The sequence below is a fragment of the Sinocyclocheilus grahami genome, unplaced genomic scaffold (assembly GCF_001515645.1).
Source record: "Sinocyclocheilus grahami isolate Dianchi unplaced genomic scaffold, SAMN03320097.WGS_v1.1 scaffold873.1, whole genome shotgun sequence".
Taxonomy (NCBI): domain Eukaryota; kingdom Metazoa; phylum Chordata; class Actinopteri; order Cypriniformes; family Cyprinidae; genus Sinocyclocheilus; species Sinocyclocheilus grahami.
In genome coordinates this window covers 150,733-169,563 of record NW_015506052.1, presented here as the reverse complement: position 1 = coordinate 169,563, position 18,831 = coordinate 150,733, and the positions used below count along the sequence as shown (strand labels likewise).

General features: G+C 38.2%; 1 protein-coding gene across 1 annotated transcript in view; it reads right to left on the bottom strand.

Annotated features, from left to right (window-relative positions):
• Window positions 1–11,321, bottom strand: part of LOC107563407 (astrotactin-2-like) — a 299,199-nt gene extending 287,878 nt beyond the window's left edge. Inside the window, exons 1-2 of the mRNA XM_016248278.1 lie at window positions 11,236–11,321; window positions 7,753–7,831 (exon numbers count right to left, since the gene is read on the bottom strand). Coding sequence (XP_016103764.1) covers window positions 7,753–7,831; window positions 11,236–11,321 — 165 coding nt within the window. The remainder of the gene's footprint in view (window positions 1–7,752; window positions 7,832–11,235) is intronic.
• Between the last annotated feature and the right edge of the window lie 7,510 nt (window positions 11,322–18,831).

Here is an 18,831-nt window from a genome sequence, read left to right as displayed (position 1 = left end):
ACTCTAAAGAAAACACATCTAAGACCTCACCTTTTTTCTCACAAGAAACATTAAGAGCCTAAAGAAAAAAAAACTCTCCATTTGCTCTCCATTATTCTCATTAAAAAAAAAGAAAATAAATGAAGATATCATAGAGATCTCATTTGAGATTTGTCTTTCCTATGAGAATGTGCACTGCGTTAATTCAACTATGTGAACTGCACAGCATATCAAAGCAGAGGAAGAAAATAAGGATCAGAAGCTGACTTACTCAAGATGAATATTCAGCAACTGCTGATCAAATGTTTTGATATAATACTCGCCTGCACATTTCATGCTGAATTTACGCACAGATTCAAAAGTCACAATTAGTGCAGGAAGTGACATCAATGACTAAAAACCTCTGAACACACACTAGTCTCACAGCTATTGCACATGGCATCCAAAGGCAAAATATTCTGCTCTGTACCTTCCGCTCTTATCTACCCTCTATTTTCTTCCCTGCAGTACTATATAAAATGACTAGAGTGGTGTTATTAATCTCAGAATTTTAAAATTCCATCTTCTTGAGGAAAAACAAACTCCTCTCAAATTACAGCTCATGCACTGCCAGCTGTCCATAAATCATAGCGCTGTAGATGGGTATTTTTGATGGGAACAATGCAGCCCCAACCAAATGTGTTCATTAATCTCCAGCAGGACCTCAGCCACTGAAAGTAAACTTCCCTTAAAGTTAAATGCAGAAAAATGAGAGAGGCTAAGCCATTCTTTAAACTTTCAAACACTCATGGGAGTCTCTGTGAACATTGTCTGTTGTCTTAAGCTTGAAAACAATGGGGCCGGTTGGCAAATTTCATGAATGAAAATGGAAACACTAAACCAGACAGCAAAACAAAAGTCAAGCTGTGCAGGAAAAATGGTTTCTTCCTCTCCCTCTCATTCTTTTTAATGCTGTGGATAATGTCAGAACAATAGAAAATGGCCAGTTATATTGCTTAATATCACAGATCAAATGGGATAGCTTTTGGACATTGTACCATGTTAACACTTTTTTTTTTTTAATTCTTTGAAGTACATTGGAGTACTATGGAAAACCATGACATATGGTAATCATTAATAACCATGGTATCACCATACAGTAACTACACCCTGCTATACCACCACAGCACTTTTTTTCAAGGAAGATGAATATGTTCAAACATCAGTACACAGTAAGTGGTGTTTTTATTATTATTATTATTATTATTATTATTATTATTATTTGTTTTTGTTTTTAATTCATGCGCCAAACATGCCATCACCCAAGCAAACATCTGGCCAGGCAACAAGAGGTCTCCAGACATCCAGTAATATTCTGTTTAAAAGATAATGAAGAATAAACAAAACCATAATGCATGACAGACTTCTGAGACCATCTGGTATATTAGTAATATCTTTTGAAGCCGTTCCATTACGGAGATGCACAATACACAACCTACAGCTCAAACAATCAAAGCACAGTCTTAGGAGAACTCAGATAAAAATACTCAGATGAAAAATAACAGAATATGAACAGCATGTAGGCATTTTATTATAATATTAATCTCTCACAGTTAAAATGCACTATATTTTCAAAAACATCCTTTTAAACCCAGCCTCCAAAGTCAGGTGTACAAAACAATTTTCTGCCTGGTGAATAATGGAGGTGCTCAAAAACCTCTTCACAACACTCTAGCAACCACCCAGAGGAGCAACAAAATAATAATTCAGAACAAATTAGCAAACATATATTGACATACTGAAAACCATTTAGATACATTAGCCTTGTGGCAGTAGCAAGCAACACTCCCTAAATCTAGTTCTCATTACATTTTAATGATGAGACATTTACCAGAGTAAAGTGTCTCACAGCGGGGCAGATAAACTAAATCACACCTCCAGCAACATGGACGGCCAGTGAAAATCATCCCCGTCGTCTGTTCACCAGGTGATCACAGCAGAGGAAGCCATGCCTTTAGGACGAACTCTGGGATAGAAAAACAACACAACACAGACGAACCTCACCCAGCACCTGCTTCACTCTGTTCCTACCATCTGCGCCCAGGAAAACAACTCCCAAAGCTGGCAAAGTCGACGTCAACGTCAGAGGCACAGACTACATTTATCTCTTTGGCAAAAATAACATGGAACGTACACAGACACAGGCATTCAAAACACATGCCACATTAAGTAAAAGGACATATCTTGTAAGCGTATAATACGATGCACACACACAAGAGTAAGTTGCATGCTTTTAGCAGAGGGCAATCCCAGAATGCACTGCGGCAAACATCTAATTAAAACAAGACACTTGATGCCTACATTTTTATGCTTATTAAAATATTGCATTGTCAGATTAGCAACATGCTAAAGCCAAACTCTGTTGAAATCAACCCAAAAGACTTCACTCATTTTGCTATGAATGGTACAAACTGCAATGCACAATATTACAGGTCTAGCAATGCATGTCCAGCCTTCTAAATGAAAGAGCCAACTGGTAAAGTGTTTGCATTGTTGCACCTGCTTTTAGATACTTTAGATTAATTTGAAATCTGAGACCCGTGATTGCAGCAGCACATGCACATCGGTAGGATGTGTAAAAGCCAATCCAGAACAAAACTGCCATTTTTGGATAGTTGTGAACTGATCAGACAGGGAAGCTAGCTATAACCAGCTAGATCTTTTTTTCTTTTTTTTTAATGACTGGCAGGGATGAGGTTCCATTGCCTATGCAGGCAGCTGACTAGGTTTTGGAACAGAGCTAAGGACTGAAAGATACATGCAGACGCTCTGGCATCTATTCAGTCTGGGACTCCTGGGTGTTGGGATGTGGGAAGATGGGAAGCTCTGTTACCCACAGGGATCTCTGGGTGACTCTGACATGCTAGTGGGCTTATTAGAGTCGGACTGGATGCCTGCGCCGAGAGCTGCATGCTGCCGTCTCTTCACACAGTATGATGTTTAAATGCCATGTGTTGTGCCACCTGCCTCCTCCCACTTCAGTCCTAGCACGGATCAGAGTCGGATACCCCGCCTGTCTCCTTTTTTTTGTCTCTCTTTTTCGTTCTCTCTCAGGGGAGACTTTTACTTGACCATAGAGGCTGTTTTTCCTTGGGTTTTGAAAGAGACATCAGCTTTTAGACTGACAGATCTGAAGGGAGGAGAGAACCAAAGTGAAAGTTTTGCCCAATTATGGCCTTCAAAGACCAGAAGAAAAACAACTCTGTATCAAAACCTGAAATGCTGACTTAGTGAGCTGCTCTTTGCTAAAACTGATTGAGAGGTCCATATTTGATGCAGCATCATTGTTCATAATCAATATCTTGATATCACAACCTGATATCAATTTAAATCCTTTTTATCTGGCTTGATGTGAAATTCAAATGAAATTTTAAATTAAACCTTGAGCTCATACTAATAAGTCAGCTTAGACCGAAAGAAGATTCTGGATTCCAGTTTGTTCCTCTGACCTGATTACATTTGGCCTGAGAAAATTGAGTAAGAATCTTCCACGCGGGTGTCACCGTGGCCTTTAATACTGACTCAGGCTGTGCGTCCACCCCCTCTCAACACACACAGAGCACAATATGTCCAGTTGATCTGTTCACTCTCCCTTCCACCCCTCTCTCTATCTGTCTGTCTGTTCCTCCTGGCTCTGACTTTGCATAAAGGGCAGATTTATCCAGCAATTTGGCTGTCCCTTGGACTTACGGCCGGGTATTAGCAAAGAGTTAGTGAGAGTCGACCAGAACGCACAGCACCCCAGAGACATGGACATCATTCCAACAGACGTGACCTCATTACACACATTGGACAATAGGGAGGGAAAAACTAAGTGAGCGTTAAAGGCTCAAGTTCACTACTTGCAGAAATCAAGTTCATAGTTAATGAAGTGATTTAATTCCCTTAGCCTTAATGCAGGCAAGTTTACGGTAACAACACATTTAAAAATAAAAAAAGGAACCACTATTGGGATATATGGAGCTGCTCTCCAGTAATTTAAGATCATGAGTCACATGCATCGCACAGAGATTTCCGGGTATAGGATATTCCGGATGACGAATTATCAAGGACTACAGAGATTCCTGGATGTACCATGATGATGTCACATTTTTGTTGATCATTTAATGAGAGATTTAGTAGTCCTTTAGACAGAGTTAGCATCACTACTCTTTGTGCACTTTAAATACCAATACCATAATGGTGTTAGACACTGCGCTGCTATTAAAGGGATAGTTCACCCACAAATGCTAATTCTGTAATTAATTACTAACCCACATGTCGTTCCAAACCCGTAAAATATCCGTTAATCTTTAGAGCACAAATTAAGATATTTTTGATTAAATCCGAGAGCTTTCTGATCCTGCATACACAGCAATGCAACTACAACGTCCTAGGCCCAGAAACGTAGGACATAGTTGAAATAGAATTGTTTAGAATTGTAAAGAATTGTTTAATAAACAATTTTTTGTTGTTGTTTTCTTTGTACACAAAATGTGTTCTCGTAGCTTCATAATTTACAGCTGAACGACGGATGTCACATGGACTATTTTAACAATGCCCTTACTACGTTACTGGACCTTGACCATGGTAGTTCCGTTGCTGTCTATGCACGGTCAGAAGGCTCTCTGATTTATGTACAGGCAGGAGTATGAGGATTATCTCTGTTATTTAGTGAAATGCTGCACCATTTATAATTAATTAATTAATTATGACTACAGTCTTCATCTGTGAGTGCATGCCATTTTTATGACTCTCCACAAAAACACTATTAATTTCTTAGGCCCTGTCAACACAAACGCGGGTATTTTCAAAACCGTAGCTTTTTCTATGCAGTTTGGCCGTTCGTCCACACACAAACGCAGCACCAGGTCACTGAAACCAAACATTTTGGAAAACTCCTGCCAGGATGAAGATTTTCAAAAAATTTTGGCTTGTGACATCGGAGCATGTGCTGTTATATCCGCCAACTGAAAACTTTTTCAGGCTTCTGATTGGCCAACATTGCGGTTGAGATTATATTGCCACCTGTTGGCTTGGCATGCTCTTGACAGTGCTTCAAGGCATGCTTTTGCTTTTTCATGTGGCTGGAGATTTTTTTAAAAACAGGAGGAGGAAAAACCTTATTTTATAAAAATACCCGTGTACATGTGGACATGGCCTTAGGGTGTCCAATTTTTTAATTAGAACCAACTACTGTTAAACAGAGCTTATTTTAATAAGATACATATTCAAAAAAACGCAAAACAAAACAGGCGTAAAGGTATTACCCAGGCTGAATTCTGGCATGAGAGTACATAGACATTAACACACAGGCACTCCACTGAATTCTGGCGAGAATGTGGTTGATCATTGGTCATCGATCATTAGTCTCTTCTCTCATAGGGATGCTCAATCTAACCCGCCCCCTCTCAGTTCGTTAAGGGAGCTTGGATACATCTGAACAATTAAATCAATTCTTACTCACACTCCAATAACTTCATCTGATGGTAATAATAATTTATTTTTGACTGTAAATGCAATTGAATCTCAAATTTTTATGCCAGATGACACTCCAGGCATAAGAACAGAGAGCCTTTTAATATTCATGGAAATCGGAAACAAAAGGGCTGGTGTTAGAGTAAAGGCTGCCATTTGGAAACCAGAGCTCTCTTTCTGTGATGCTGTTTTTCTCTGTATTTATTGAAGTCCCATGATGCACCCTGTTTGCATGGTAACCAAATATAATTGCCTGATAATCATGCATCACTGCATGCTCATTACAGTGGTAAATTAGCACTGGTGGGTGAAGTCGCAATCCGCTTGTTCACACCTTGTGGCACATTTCTTTAAATAAGCTCTTGTAAGAGAGAGGAACAGTTAACAGTTGCAGGAGTAAAGCATTGCTCAGCTCTGCCCTTCTCGCTGACATTTTGAGATGGACTGTAATTACTACGCTGGGGCCCTCTTGCAATAATGCAAGAGGTCAATCCGGCACCCAATTGTTTAGTCAGGCAGGCAATGGCAAAACGCAGCTAATATGTGGATCAGCATAGTGAAACGTGACCTTAAAAGAGTCTTAATTTTAACCTTCAGTAGAATTACTGCGTGCTCTTAATTTGGTCAATGACAAGCCATGACGGACACAACAATCTTCTGCCACACTGACAGATTTAACTGTATTTCAACAGCATATTTCTCTGCTAGCAACAATATCGGTCCAAATGGTTGAGGGAAAATGCTCCCCTCTTGACTTTAAATGTCTGCCAGTGCTTCTGGCTAAACATTCACTGTCAAGAAACATGGCACCCTAGGAGAAAATTCTCTCAGCATTTCCCCAGAAGTCGGTGTGTTGGGATATCATCTGAAGGCTACAACCATCTCCAAGTCCTCATCTCACAAAACTCTGCCAGGCTCAGGCATCTACAACAGCTGTTGGACGTCCCATGGAAAAAATGTTCTGTCACAAATGCTTAGTCAGTCTTACAGGAGTTCAAGCCACGCAGAAGAAAAGTGTAAAAATAGATTGTCACTAAACCGAAGCTCATTTTTGCAGTTCCTTCGTCAGTGAGAATTTGTAAGTATATGCTAGTAAGGGTTCAGAAAGGACTTGGCCAAGAGTCTCAAGCCAAGTCTCAAAAAGTAGACCTGCATACTTGCAGGAAAGTATAACCCATTTCCAATCTTGACAGGAGCTTATCTTTTTTCACCATTCATCAGTTTCTTCCAATCCAAGTAACAGTTCAACAACAACAGACAAGGGCAAACATCTCAAGTCAAGCATTTGAGTACTCACAGACAACTTATTGGAAAGTACAGTATGCCTCTACCCTCTTTTTTTCAAAAACAGGCCAATACATACAAAACACTGCAGTTTATAGCTGAAATTAACACTAGTGGCAGTAAAAGACCAACATTTTTTGTTCATTTACTCACAAATTATAATTACAGGTGCAAATTATTTATTAATACACATTTTTACTATAGTGCATGATTTGAAAATTAACACATTTTGATGTTTGCATCACATAGACAGCTCTATATGTTTGGCTGTTCTGACATAGTAAGCTTGCTTGCTAGCACACCTGCTACAGCACTGCACTTGCGAAGAGCTTGGGTATGAGTTACGTGAAACACGAGTCACAATAAAATTGTTCAAAGACTTGAAGAAACCAGCTAAGTGGCATGTTTTTTATCTCATGTTTGTTTTTGTTAACATTATTGGTTAGGTTTAGTGTAAACGGTACATTATTTTCAAATGTGCCACTCACCAGACATTTCAATTCTGAACTGCCATGATATGTACAACAGCCAATGTAATAAAATTATGCTACATTCACATTCATCAGTTTCAGATAAAACTGAACATGCTTTTAGCACCACTCACTGAACATTTTGAAAATGTTGAAAGTGTCACAAAACATACAACAAAATATTTTGCAGAAATTATGCCCTAGGCACATTTTTCCAATGAGCCTTGGGTTGATCAAAGAATCCCAGGTCTGTAGAACTGTTGCTAGCCAATGATGAGTATTGTACTCGCTAGGAGGTGGAAAATACACTAGATCTATCTCCACTATTTCCAGTGATATCAGCAATCACACCTACTTGCCAAGTAATGGACTGCGCTACTTGGCCAGTCATCGCTGTCAGTCATTATTCTATTAAATTTACATTTCCGAACTTGAGAGCAAATATTCCCTTTTCTATTTAACATCCCCCCCCCGACCTTCCAATCCTACGGTGAACATTATTATGAAGGCCTGGAAAACCCACCCACTCTGGTCGAGAGATGCTCTGATAAACCAGGGCTAATGGCTCTGATTTGGTTCTGGCGTCTAGAGATTTCAGGCAGCTAAAAACTCTAAGAGTGCACAGATGTTGTCAGTTGACACCGCAGTCATTAATGCACACTGGTCCTTGCATCTGCCATTATTTGAGTTTTAGGGGGAACAAGAGTCTCCCACATGATCTACACAGCATCTCCAGGCATTTAAGTCTTCCAATTTTAATGAATCGATATGACAACAGGAAACAATTTGGAAGGGGCTTTATAGGGTCTTGGATGCAAAGCAAGAATGAGAGTTGAAAACCACTGAGGGGAGCATTAGGGTTAATTAGATATGGAACTTATCTTGGCTAATCTTCTATAGTCAGAGTTATGTAAAGGGGATTAAGGGAGAAAACTTGTCTAGCAGGTAAAGCAAAGTAATTAAGACGTGAGACAATCTCCAGAAAAGTCATTAGCGGGATGCTATGAATATCTGCAGAGCTCGTCAGAATCCTCGGAGAGCGATGAGGTGCTACTATGTTAATGACCAGATATAATGTTGAATTTCTTTAACAGGATGGAAGGTTGAAACACTGTTCTAAAAATGTATTTATGTATTTACTTGGCATATGTCAATTACGTAAAAGGCAATGGTTATATTTCACTTGGTTCTTTGGAAAATGTCACCTTTTGCAGTGTCTCACAAAGCCAGACTCGCGGCATGAAGTCTGGCCCGCATTACACCGTATTCTAGCAAAGAACTGCAAAATGGATGTCTAGTTTACTTGCTACTTAATGTCTCAACACAAATCTCTGAAGATCTGAAGCCACAAACCCTGGCACACATGGGCAAATCCATTGTTTATCTTTTTCTTTCAAGAGCTTTTAAATGTCTTAATGTGTAAAAAAAAAAAAAAAAAAAAAAATCTGTGCATCCTGATTCCCAGAAATTGCTTTGCAGTCTGGCAATCTGACCGGATTTTGCTATTTTATCAAGTCGTCAGCAGATTTTTTTGTTGTTTGTTTTTTTTATCAGATTGTGGTCCATCCATGATGGCGTCAGAAGGTGAGACTACTTGGACCAGCATCAATTCTGGTGTGTTCGACCAAGGTTCTCCTGAATATGTGGGCTCTCTTTGGGAGTCTTCTAAAATATCATGCCAAAAATCATGCAATGTCAATCATGTTACCATTTTTAAAATGTAAATTTAAACAATTATTTATACAAGTAAAATCCTTTCAAAGTGTACAACATGTGTGTTTGTGAACTTGACTATTAGCTAGAAATGAGCAAATTTGTTTGAAATCATCAAACCTGTTACTGTCAATCTGTTAATTTTTAGAGTAACAGGTTTTGGCATGTGGTTAACAGGGATTACATTGATTATGTTTAACCCTGTTTTTTTAAAGATTGTCTGTGTAAAATCCAAGCATTTTACAGGTCACCCTCACTATTTTATTGAACTATTGCCTATATCATTCAGTGGCATATGAGTTCTAATTAAACTATAGTATCTAGTAATGCTTGTGTCAGTCAGTAACAGGGTTGACAAAAATACCAAAACATGAGGTAGGAAAATAGTCATAAAATAATAAATTGCATAGCCTGAGATTACACAATAAGATTTCTTGTCATTTTAAGGTGTCTTCATTTCATGGATATTTAAAAAAAAAAATATTAAACATTTTATTTATCAATTTTTCCAAGTGGAAAAGGCACTTTTATTTCAGTGGCATGTAAGCATCTGCTGCATGGAGCATATCATATGTGAGACTGGACTGAGACCTCAAGACTGAATTCAAATGAGTCTCGTCTGCAAACGGCTGATGATGAAAACGGTTATGAACAGCAGAAACAACTGTTCCACTGAGGTGAATATTTCAAAATCTATGTGCTTCATTCATTCTTGTTGAGAGCGACAGTTGCTCTCTTGACATTCTTTTTTTTCAGTCTTAAACAGAGCAACACACAAACACTTTTCCAACAACGAACATCTGGGAAAAAACACAAAACCAGAGCAGCCGATTGTATTCTTCAGAGTGACACACAATGGCCTTGTGCATCAATCTCCCGGTGGAGAGCCAGATTGTGTGTCTGACTCCCCCAGCCGACACTCCTGTCCGCATGATCAATGTGGCTGCCGCTTAGTTTTGTCACATTTTAATCTGTGGCGTAGCACTGGGGCAGGATCGCCTGTTTGCTGCCTATGAAAATAAATTATAGAAGCCAGACAACAAGAGGAGGGGTGACTAATATATATACTTTGTATATAAAAATAAAATAAATATTTCTTACAACATTCTACTAAATCTTTTAGCCATAATATAACGTTATTTGAACATTTGGAGGATGTTTGGAGAATGTTGACATCAGACTGTTTTTTTTCCCTTCAGTATTATGATAACGTATATCAAATATTAATAAAGATATAAGAACGTTCCATAAATGGTATTTTAAGAATATTTTGTTGTAACTATTCTTTAACTTTTCTAAAACGTTAGATGTTGCTTGATATTGCAAACTTGGCCAGAAGTCCAGAATCTAAACATGATAAAACCTTGCTTTTAGGATGTCTACAAAAGGTGAACTTATTAGCAAATAAACTACTTTTTTTTTTTTTTCTAAATCTTAGAACTGAATTTGTTCCATGTAGCATTTGTATATATACAGTTGATATGATTAATCTCTTTCCGGTAACCTTGTGCAAATCTTGCAATAGTCAGCAACAAAGTTGAACTTAAAGGGATAGGACGCTGGCTCGTGCGTCAGCAGCACCGCATGCGTCGAGGTACTCTCGTGAACGCATGTCATAGAAGGACACGAAAGTGAAGAGATTGTTGAATAAAGTTGTTATTTTTGTTTTCTTTGCGCACAAAAAATATTCTCATAGCTTCATAAAATTAAGGTTGAACCACTGATGTCACATGAACTTTTTTAATGTTGTCCTTACCACCTTTCTGGGCCTTGAATGTGTCAATTTCGTTGCTGTCTATGTAGGGTCAGAAAGCGCTCGGATTTCATCAAAAATATCTTAATTTGTGTTCTGTAGATGAACGAAGGTCTTACGGGTTTGGAAAGACATGAGGGTGAGTAACTAATTTTTGGATGAACTATCCCTTTAAGACAGACAAGGTTAGTAAGCACTGAAACTGCACCATACCAGTCTTAACAAACATTATATGATCATACTTTAAAAATAGTGTGTTTTGTAATGTTTGTTTATAGTTTTTTTTTATTACAGTAACGAAAATGAGGCTCTGAGAGACTAAAGCACAGTGCATTCAATGTATTGTACTGTTGTTTAACAACATAATGCTTGTTCAGCTGATTAAACATCACTAGTAATAAGTGCTTATGTTTAATCTGTTTAACCAAATCTTTAGCCTTTATTAACAATAAACAAAATTAATAGTGACTTCAAGAGCTATTCTTCAGGCACTTCAGAAAAACATCTAAAGTAAAAAGTACAGCAATATTCCTAACTAACCTTCCATCATTCAATAATCTTGGTTTCCCTGCAGCCGCACTCTCGAGCTCCCTGAACTCCTGGTCTCCATCGGTAACCATTGCCATGGTAACCATGCAGACGGTGGAAAGGTAATTGGAGAAGTCGAGGCGGAGGCTTTGGCAATCGTAAATACACGAGACTCAGCCAAGAAAAATATGACTGCAGTATCACCAATGTATGACAAGTAAAAACACGGATCTTTGTTTCTTATAAATCACTGTCAAAAACATTTAAAAGCTAGCAAATTTAATTTAAAGGAAAGCAAATTGCACTGAATGTGTTGGATTCTGGAGCCTTATTCTGTTTTTGACAAGAAAAATATACCTATTCAATTTGCTCATGAATCATCCATGAAGTGTCACACGATCAAAAAAAGAAAGAAAAATCTGTGATTAGCATTCAGAAAAGAGCCATTTATTGTGTGCCAGTCAGACGATCAGACAATATATGTTGAAATAATGAGACATCAGGCAAAGCATGATGGGAAGGGAAAACCAAAGCCCAGTGGACAGGATGGCAGGGTGAATCTAGAAATGTTAAATAAATAAACACACATATACAGTGTATATATATATACAGTGGGGAAAAAAGTATTTAGTCAGCCACCAATTGTGCAAGTTCTCCCACTTAAAAAGATGAGAGAGGCCTGTAATTTTCATCATAGGTATACCTCAACTATGAGAGACAAAATGAGAAAAAAAAAATCCAGAAAATCACATTGTAGGATTTTTCAAGAATTTATTTGCAAATTATGGTGGAAAATAAGTATTTGGTCAATAACAAAATTTCATCTCAATACTTAGTTATATACCCTTTGTTGGCAATGACAGAGGTCAAACGTTTTCTGTAAGTCTTCACAAGGTTTTCACACACTGTTGCTGGTATTTTGGCCCATTCCTCCATGCAGATCTCCTCTAGAGCAGTAATGTTTTGGGGCTGTCGCTGGGCAACTACCGTTAAATTCACTGTCATTTTTTACAGTATATATATATATATATATATGTGTGTGTGTGTGAAATACAGGACAATATTTGTTACAATGCTGCAATGACTGGCCTAAATCTGCTCAACTCCCATAAAATTGATGGCAGTTGTGTTACTGTCACGGCGCGGTCAGGAATCACACCGTGTGAGCAAGGGTTTTGGGTCCGAGGATGGGAGATGGCGACCTCTGGTGGTGAGAGGGAGAACACCAGACGCCAGCCCCTGACAGTTACAAAAGAAAGAAATGTAATGGTTCCAAAAGTAGGCAACATGTTCTTTATGCAATCTGCAAAATGTTTTTGCATCTACTGAACACCACAGTGAATATTATTGTTCAGTCATAAAACAACAAAGCCGGCACACACAAAAAGTATGTCATAATGTATTCACCCTCATACAAAAGGGGATATTTAGAGAAATGTACATGTAGCTCTTTTTCATTCAATGACAGTTTTGCTAGAACAGTAGAACAGCAATTCCATTTATTTTGTTTGTTTTTTTTAGCTGAAACCGTGGTCCTTGGTGATTCACAAAATATGAGTCAATGCCTGCTGAGAGTTAAAAAAAAAAAACAAAGAAAAAAAAATGCATATCAGGTACAGTAACACAAAATGTATACCTGTGGCTTCTGATGATATATTGAGGTCTTATGAAGCAAAATGACCAGTCTGTGCAAGAAACTGCACATTATTTACAGCATTATTACCTGTAACCCAGAGCCTCAGGCAAACAGTCCAGAGTGATGCTTCATTAACAAATCATTCTTTTGAGCCAGTTCATTTTCGTGAACTAGTTGAACCAGTTCACCAGATCGGACTGAACCATCTGAAACAGTTTGTGGCTCGAGCAAAATAGATCTACAAGTTACTCAATCAAAACTCACTTTTCAGATACCTGACAGTCACTGGGACTTAGAATGAGCCAAAACACTACAGTATCTGATCTTATTATGAATTAACTCATTCAGTTCTCCAGTTCCTCAACACTCACTGAACTGAGGAAACAGTTCGACTCGGACTGAAGACCGATAAGCCGCTGATATGTGCATACGTGAACCCTGGGAAGAAATTAACCTTTTTTTTTTTCTTAGTTTCTCATTGTTAATGTAAAAATGTGAACTGATGAAGACTAGTTTATTCACTTTATATGCTTGAGACATGTAAAACATCCACATTTCAAATCATTATTGGGTTGCTTTGATAATATAATTGCGTATATGTTACATCATTGCGTGATTAGATAAACAAACTAGTGAACTGAATCAGTTTATGAAACAAACTGTCTGAAAGAACTAGTTTGCAAAAAAAAAAAGGAATATGTTTCCTGTTGCCTAAGGCTCTGGATTACAGGTAATAATAAATAAATAAAGTTTGGTTTCTTGCACAGACCGCTCGTTTTGCTTCAGAAGACCTCAATATATCGTCAGGAGCCATGGGTATTAATTTTGTGTTGCCTGTATATGTTTTTCTTACTCTCAAAGTGACAATAGTCACCGACTTGCATTTTATGAATCACCAAGGACCATGGTTTCAGCAGAAAATCTTCTGTTGTACCGAAGGAAAAAAAAAAGTCACCTATCTTGGACGGCCTGAGGGTGAGTAAAATTAACAGCAAATTTTCATTTTCACATGAACTACCCCTTTAAGCTCCAAAATATGCAAAACATAATACATTTCCTGGTTTTGGTGAAATGGAACCCAGACATGTTTTCATAGGATTCACCGAGAGCCGGTCACATTGCTTGTTTGTTTTATGCCGGTTACGCCGCATCTCAGTGTTATGCATGTTGCGTTTGTGAAGCATTGCCATACAGTTTGTTGTTGAGCAGATCTGTGACAGGTAAATTAAAGTGCGGAACGTTCAATCTGCCAAAATATGCAAATGTATTCTAACTTTAGGGCGCACATTACGTTTGTTTGTCTCCTAGAGAAAATTACGTGTTATGCACAGCTCATCTGCATCGAGCAGTTTGCAGTTTCATGCCCATTAATCCACAAACAGAGACAAAAGAACATAACAGCAAAGCAACTCAGTGATTTAATTAATATTTCATTAAAATACCATGGGCAGCAATCTATGAGCATACAAGAAGATGCATAAGAGCAACTGTTAAATCAAAGATTGTGACACAGAGATATTATAATTGACTCATATTTTTATGGATTGTTTATATTACACTACAGCCGTGCTGAAATATTGTCTGCAAAGAAATGGAGAGAAGGAACACACTCCATTATATTCTGTTGATGTGTGGAACTATGAAGGTCTCATATCGAAAACTGTCAAGCCTTGTGCGATGAATAAAGCTTCTGAATAGGAAATGAGAAATTCAAAAGCAGGAGAAGGTTGACAATCAATCAAAGCCCTCTGAAGCATTAGTAAAGCTGCTTCTGGTGCTCGCCTTCGCCTGACGGAGACTTTATTTACTGGACACTGCTGTGATTATTACTGTCCAGACATTAAACACTGAAGGCGTAGACTATAAAAATCTTCAAAGGGATAGCTCAATAAAAAGTGTAAATTCTGTCATCATTTACTCACCCTCATACAAAAAATATATATAAATAAAAAATATATATTTCTAAAGTTTTTCATGCTGCTCTTTTACAATCAATCATCGACAGTCCATGAAGCTTTTATTATTTATTTTTTTCAGCATGAACATTCTCTCTCTCTCTCTCTCTCTCTATAAGATACATTCAAACAGGAAATTATACATATTTTGGCTAAACTAACCATTTAATATCAACCATCGCATGTGAAAAAGAGAAAAACCTATTACAGAATAAAATAACACATGGTCTCATGTGAACTAGCACAAAGCCCCTGCCATTAAGATTAAAATTAATATTTCATACTGCAATGATTAGCTGTAAATCCAGTTAAATATTAATTTGCCCCTTAGATATTGCACATATATAATCACTGTGCTTTAACTATTCACACAGGGTTTATAAAGGAGTGTTTGTTAATGTGTGTGTGTGAGAGAAAAAAAATCTATTGAAGTAAACCAATTAAAAAACACAATGAAACCACAAGGGACTCGTTTCGCAGAAACACCTTGAGCGAAAACAGCCGAACTCTGTTTGAGACGAACCAAACACACAGATCTTATTGGTTCAGTTACAAAAGTGCACTGTGACAATTATTTCCAAAATCATTGTATATACATCCTAATCTAATTTAGCTACCAATATAAGTGAGTAAAAATGAGGTTATTTGGCATTTGGATGGAGAATCCTAACACTTGCAAATGACTCAGTACTTGATACGATGCACAAACAACAAAGATTTATCCCACCATCCAATAATGGTCCTGCATAATAATTAACCTCATTTGCAGCTTAACTTGTTTGGTCTTCTGCTCCTTGCAGTCACCTCCAAAGAACACATGCTCATGCATATCCACACAGAGTTCCCCATCACATCACACACCATAAATCCTCACACCTCCAGCGAGACATGTTTCTCAATCCCTCCTGAGAGATGCAGGTACACTGAAGCCCAGCCAGGCCCGTTCTGTCCCGCCGCAGGCTCCAGAGTGTAGTGTTGAGCTCTGGGTCCAGAGCGTCCGCAGTCCTCTCTATATATGCTGAGCCACTGTCTAAAGAGGTCTGTTTCCATCAAGCGCTTTTTCAGGCCCAGCACATGCTAATGATATTTAATTAAGCACTTACACCTGTCTGTCCCTTCAGTGCCACTGACACGCTCATACATACAGGAGTACAGCAGGGAGCTGATACAGCCAGTCAGTGTTGTGATTGCACTAAATAACATTTTCTTCTGTGAGGTGAAAGTTTGCACTCTGTTGATTTTGACCTGAGATTGATCCTGTTTCAAATTCTAGTTACTGCTAAGTGTTAATTCATTATCATTGAGATACTAATACAGTTGTTTTTCTTCTATTACAGTTTTATTAATGTGGAGAGGCTCTGCAAGGAGGAATGGCAGAGGATCCCTAAATCCAGGTGTGAAAAACTTGTTGCCTCTTTCCCAAAAAGACTCATGGCTGTATTAGTTCAAAAGGGTGCTTCTACTAAATACTGAGCAAAGGGTCTGAATACTTAGGACCATGTGTTATTTCAGTTTTTCTTTTTTAATAAATCTGCATAAATGTCAACAATTCTGTGTTTTTCTGTCAATATGGGGTGCTGTGTGTACATTAATGAGGAAAAAAAATTAACTTAAATGATTTTAGCAAATGGCTGCAATATAACAAAGAGTGAAAAATGTAAGGGGGTCTGAATACTTTCCGTACCCACTGTACATATTAATATATAAAAAAGTCAAAGTAAAAACATATTAATATATAAACGTTTTTTTATTATTATTTATTGTTACATTTATTTTCACAATTTAGTTGTTTTCATAATTTTTATTATTAATTTTTTATTTGTCCACATAATTTGTTCTCTCGATTGATTAATTAATTAATTCATTCATTCATTTTTCAGTTTTAGTAAATTATATCAACTAGCCTTGACAACTATCTGACATGAAAATTATTTTATTTACTTTTAATATATGAATGAATTCATTTTCATTTCAATTAACATTTCTTTCATTTCAAGTAATGTAAATGTTGTGTATGGTGTTAGTTTTAATTTTAGTTAACTATTATAAACTGCTAATGACTACATGGAATACAATATAGGATCCTTATGAAACTTTTTTTTTAAAGAAATTAATACTTTTATTCAGCAAGATTGCATTAAATTGATCAAAAGTGACAGTGGAGGCATTTATAATGTCTCAAAAGACTTACATTTCAAATAAATGCTGGTCTTTTACATTTTCTATTCATCAAATAATATTTAACAACAAATATTTTAAGCAGCACAACTGTTTCTGCTGTTTCACAAGTAGCACATATTAGAATATTTATAAAAATATTTCTGAAGGATCATGTGACTGAAGACTGGCGTAATGATGCTGAAAATTCAGCTTCAATCACAGCAATGAATTACATTTCACAATATATTTGCATAGAGACAACTCAATAAAAAAAACAAAACAAAAAAAACAGTTATTTTAAATAGTAAAAATATTTCACAATTTTTTTGATAAAATAAATATAGCATTGACAAGCAGAAGACTTTCTTCAAAAACTTTTTAAAAAATCCACCCAACTTTAGAAAGCTAGTATAATGTGGGCCTTATGTTAATAAGCTCATGGTTGTGATCTTATAATAATTACATATTATTAACCCTTGCGGGGGGGGGTTCTGTGAATGAACACTTTTCTTGTATTCTACTGGTTGTCAAAACTGCAGTATAAATGAAAGTCATGACACACCATTTTGGGCTTGTCTTGAGATGTAATATATTCGCAGAAGAAACAACTTTAGAAATAGCTGAAGGAAGATAATAAACAAAGGAAAGTATCTGTCCCTGTGTGTCACTATAGATGTATCACTACTGCAGTCTGTCTGATTGTCCTGCTGTCTGTCTGTTTGTCTGTCTGTTGAGACACAGATCAGCTATCAAAGTGCTCCCTTTATCTGCTGAACACGGATCACTGACCAGCAGCTTCATTAACTGCTTAATTCGAGAGAAAACATGGTAACACTTGTACTTGAAGTCTTTATATATAATGCATTATAAATGCATTTTAATTATGCCTGTAATGAACCATACAATGCATTGTATTATCTAATTAATTACAGTTACCATTATAATTCTTATCTATATTTATTGCACCTTAATGGAATCATTGACCGAAAATGCGTGCAGGTCCCCTACCCTCTTGATGGAGACCAATGCTAGCAGGAGCAAAGTCTTCATTGAAAGAAACTTCAGCTCAACCGCCTGCAAAAAGGCTCAAATGGGCCCTGCTGTAGTGCCGTGAGCACCAGCGTCAGGTCCCACGAGGGAATAGAGGGGGGCCGTGGAGGAATTAACCTTCTTGCCCCCTCAAGGAACCTGACAACCAGGTCATGCTTCTTCAACGACCTCCTTCTACGGGGTCATGGTTAGCAGCGTGTCTCGTAGACGGTGCTCTCGCTGAAGTGATGGTATCAACTACCTCCTGGGGTAGGCCACTCAGAACCTCCGCGTCCCGTCCAGGAACCGGACATAAAGTTTCCAGAGATCTGGACGCGGGTGCCAAAGGGTGCCCCATTTCTGAGTCAGTAAATCCTTCCTCAGAGGAATCGGCCAAGGAGCGGCTGTTGCGAGGAGCATTAGTTCCGGGAACCAGGTCCGGGAAGGCCAATAGAGTGTCACCAGCAGGACCTGCTCCTCGTCCTCCCTGACCTTGCACAGCAACTGTGCCAGAAGGCTCACTGGGGTAAATGCATACTTGCGAAGGCCAGCTGTGTGCCAGTGCGTCCGTGGGCCTGGACGGGCGGGGCGGCTGCCCTGCGACCGGCTCCACGGCACAGCTTTGCTGGAGGCCGCAGGAGCGCTGCTCTTGTTTTGGTGGTGGAAAGGGGGCTGCCCTCGGCGATGGCAGCAGCTGCATGCCGGCAGGATGGACCTGATGGCCTCAGTCTGCTTTGGTCAGCGGAGAACCGCTGGGCAAGTTCTCCACCGTGTCGCCGACAGGCCGGCCTGGGACACGGGGGCATTCAAGAATCGTGTCTTGTCCGT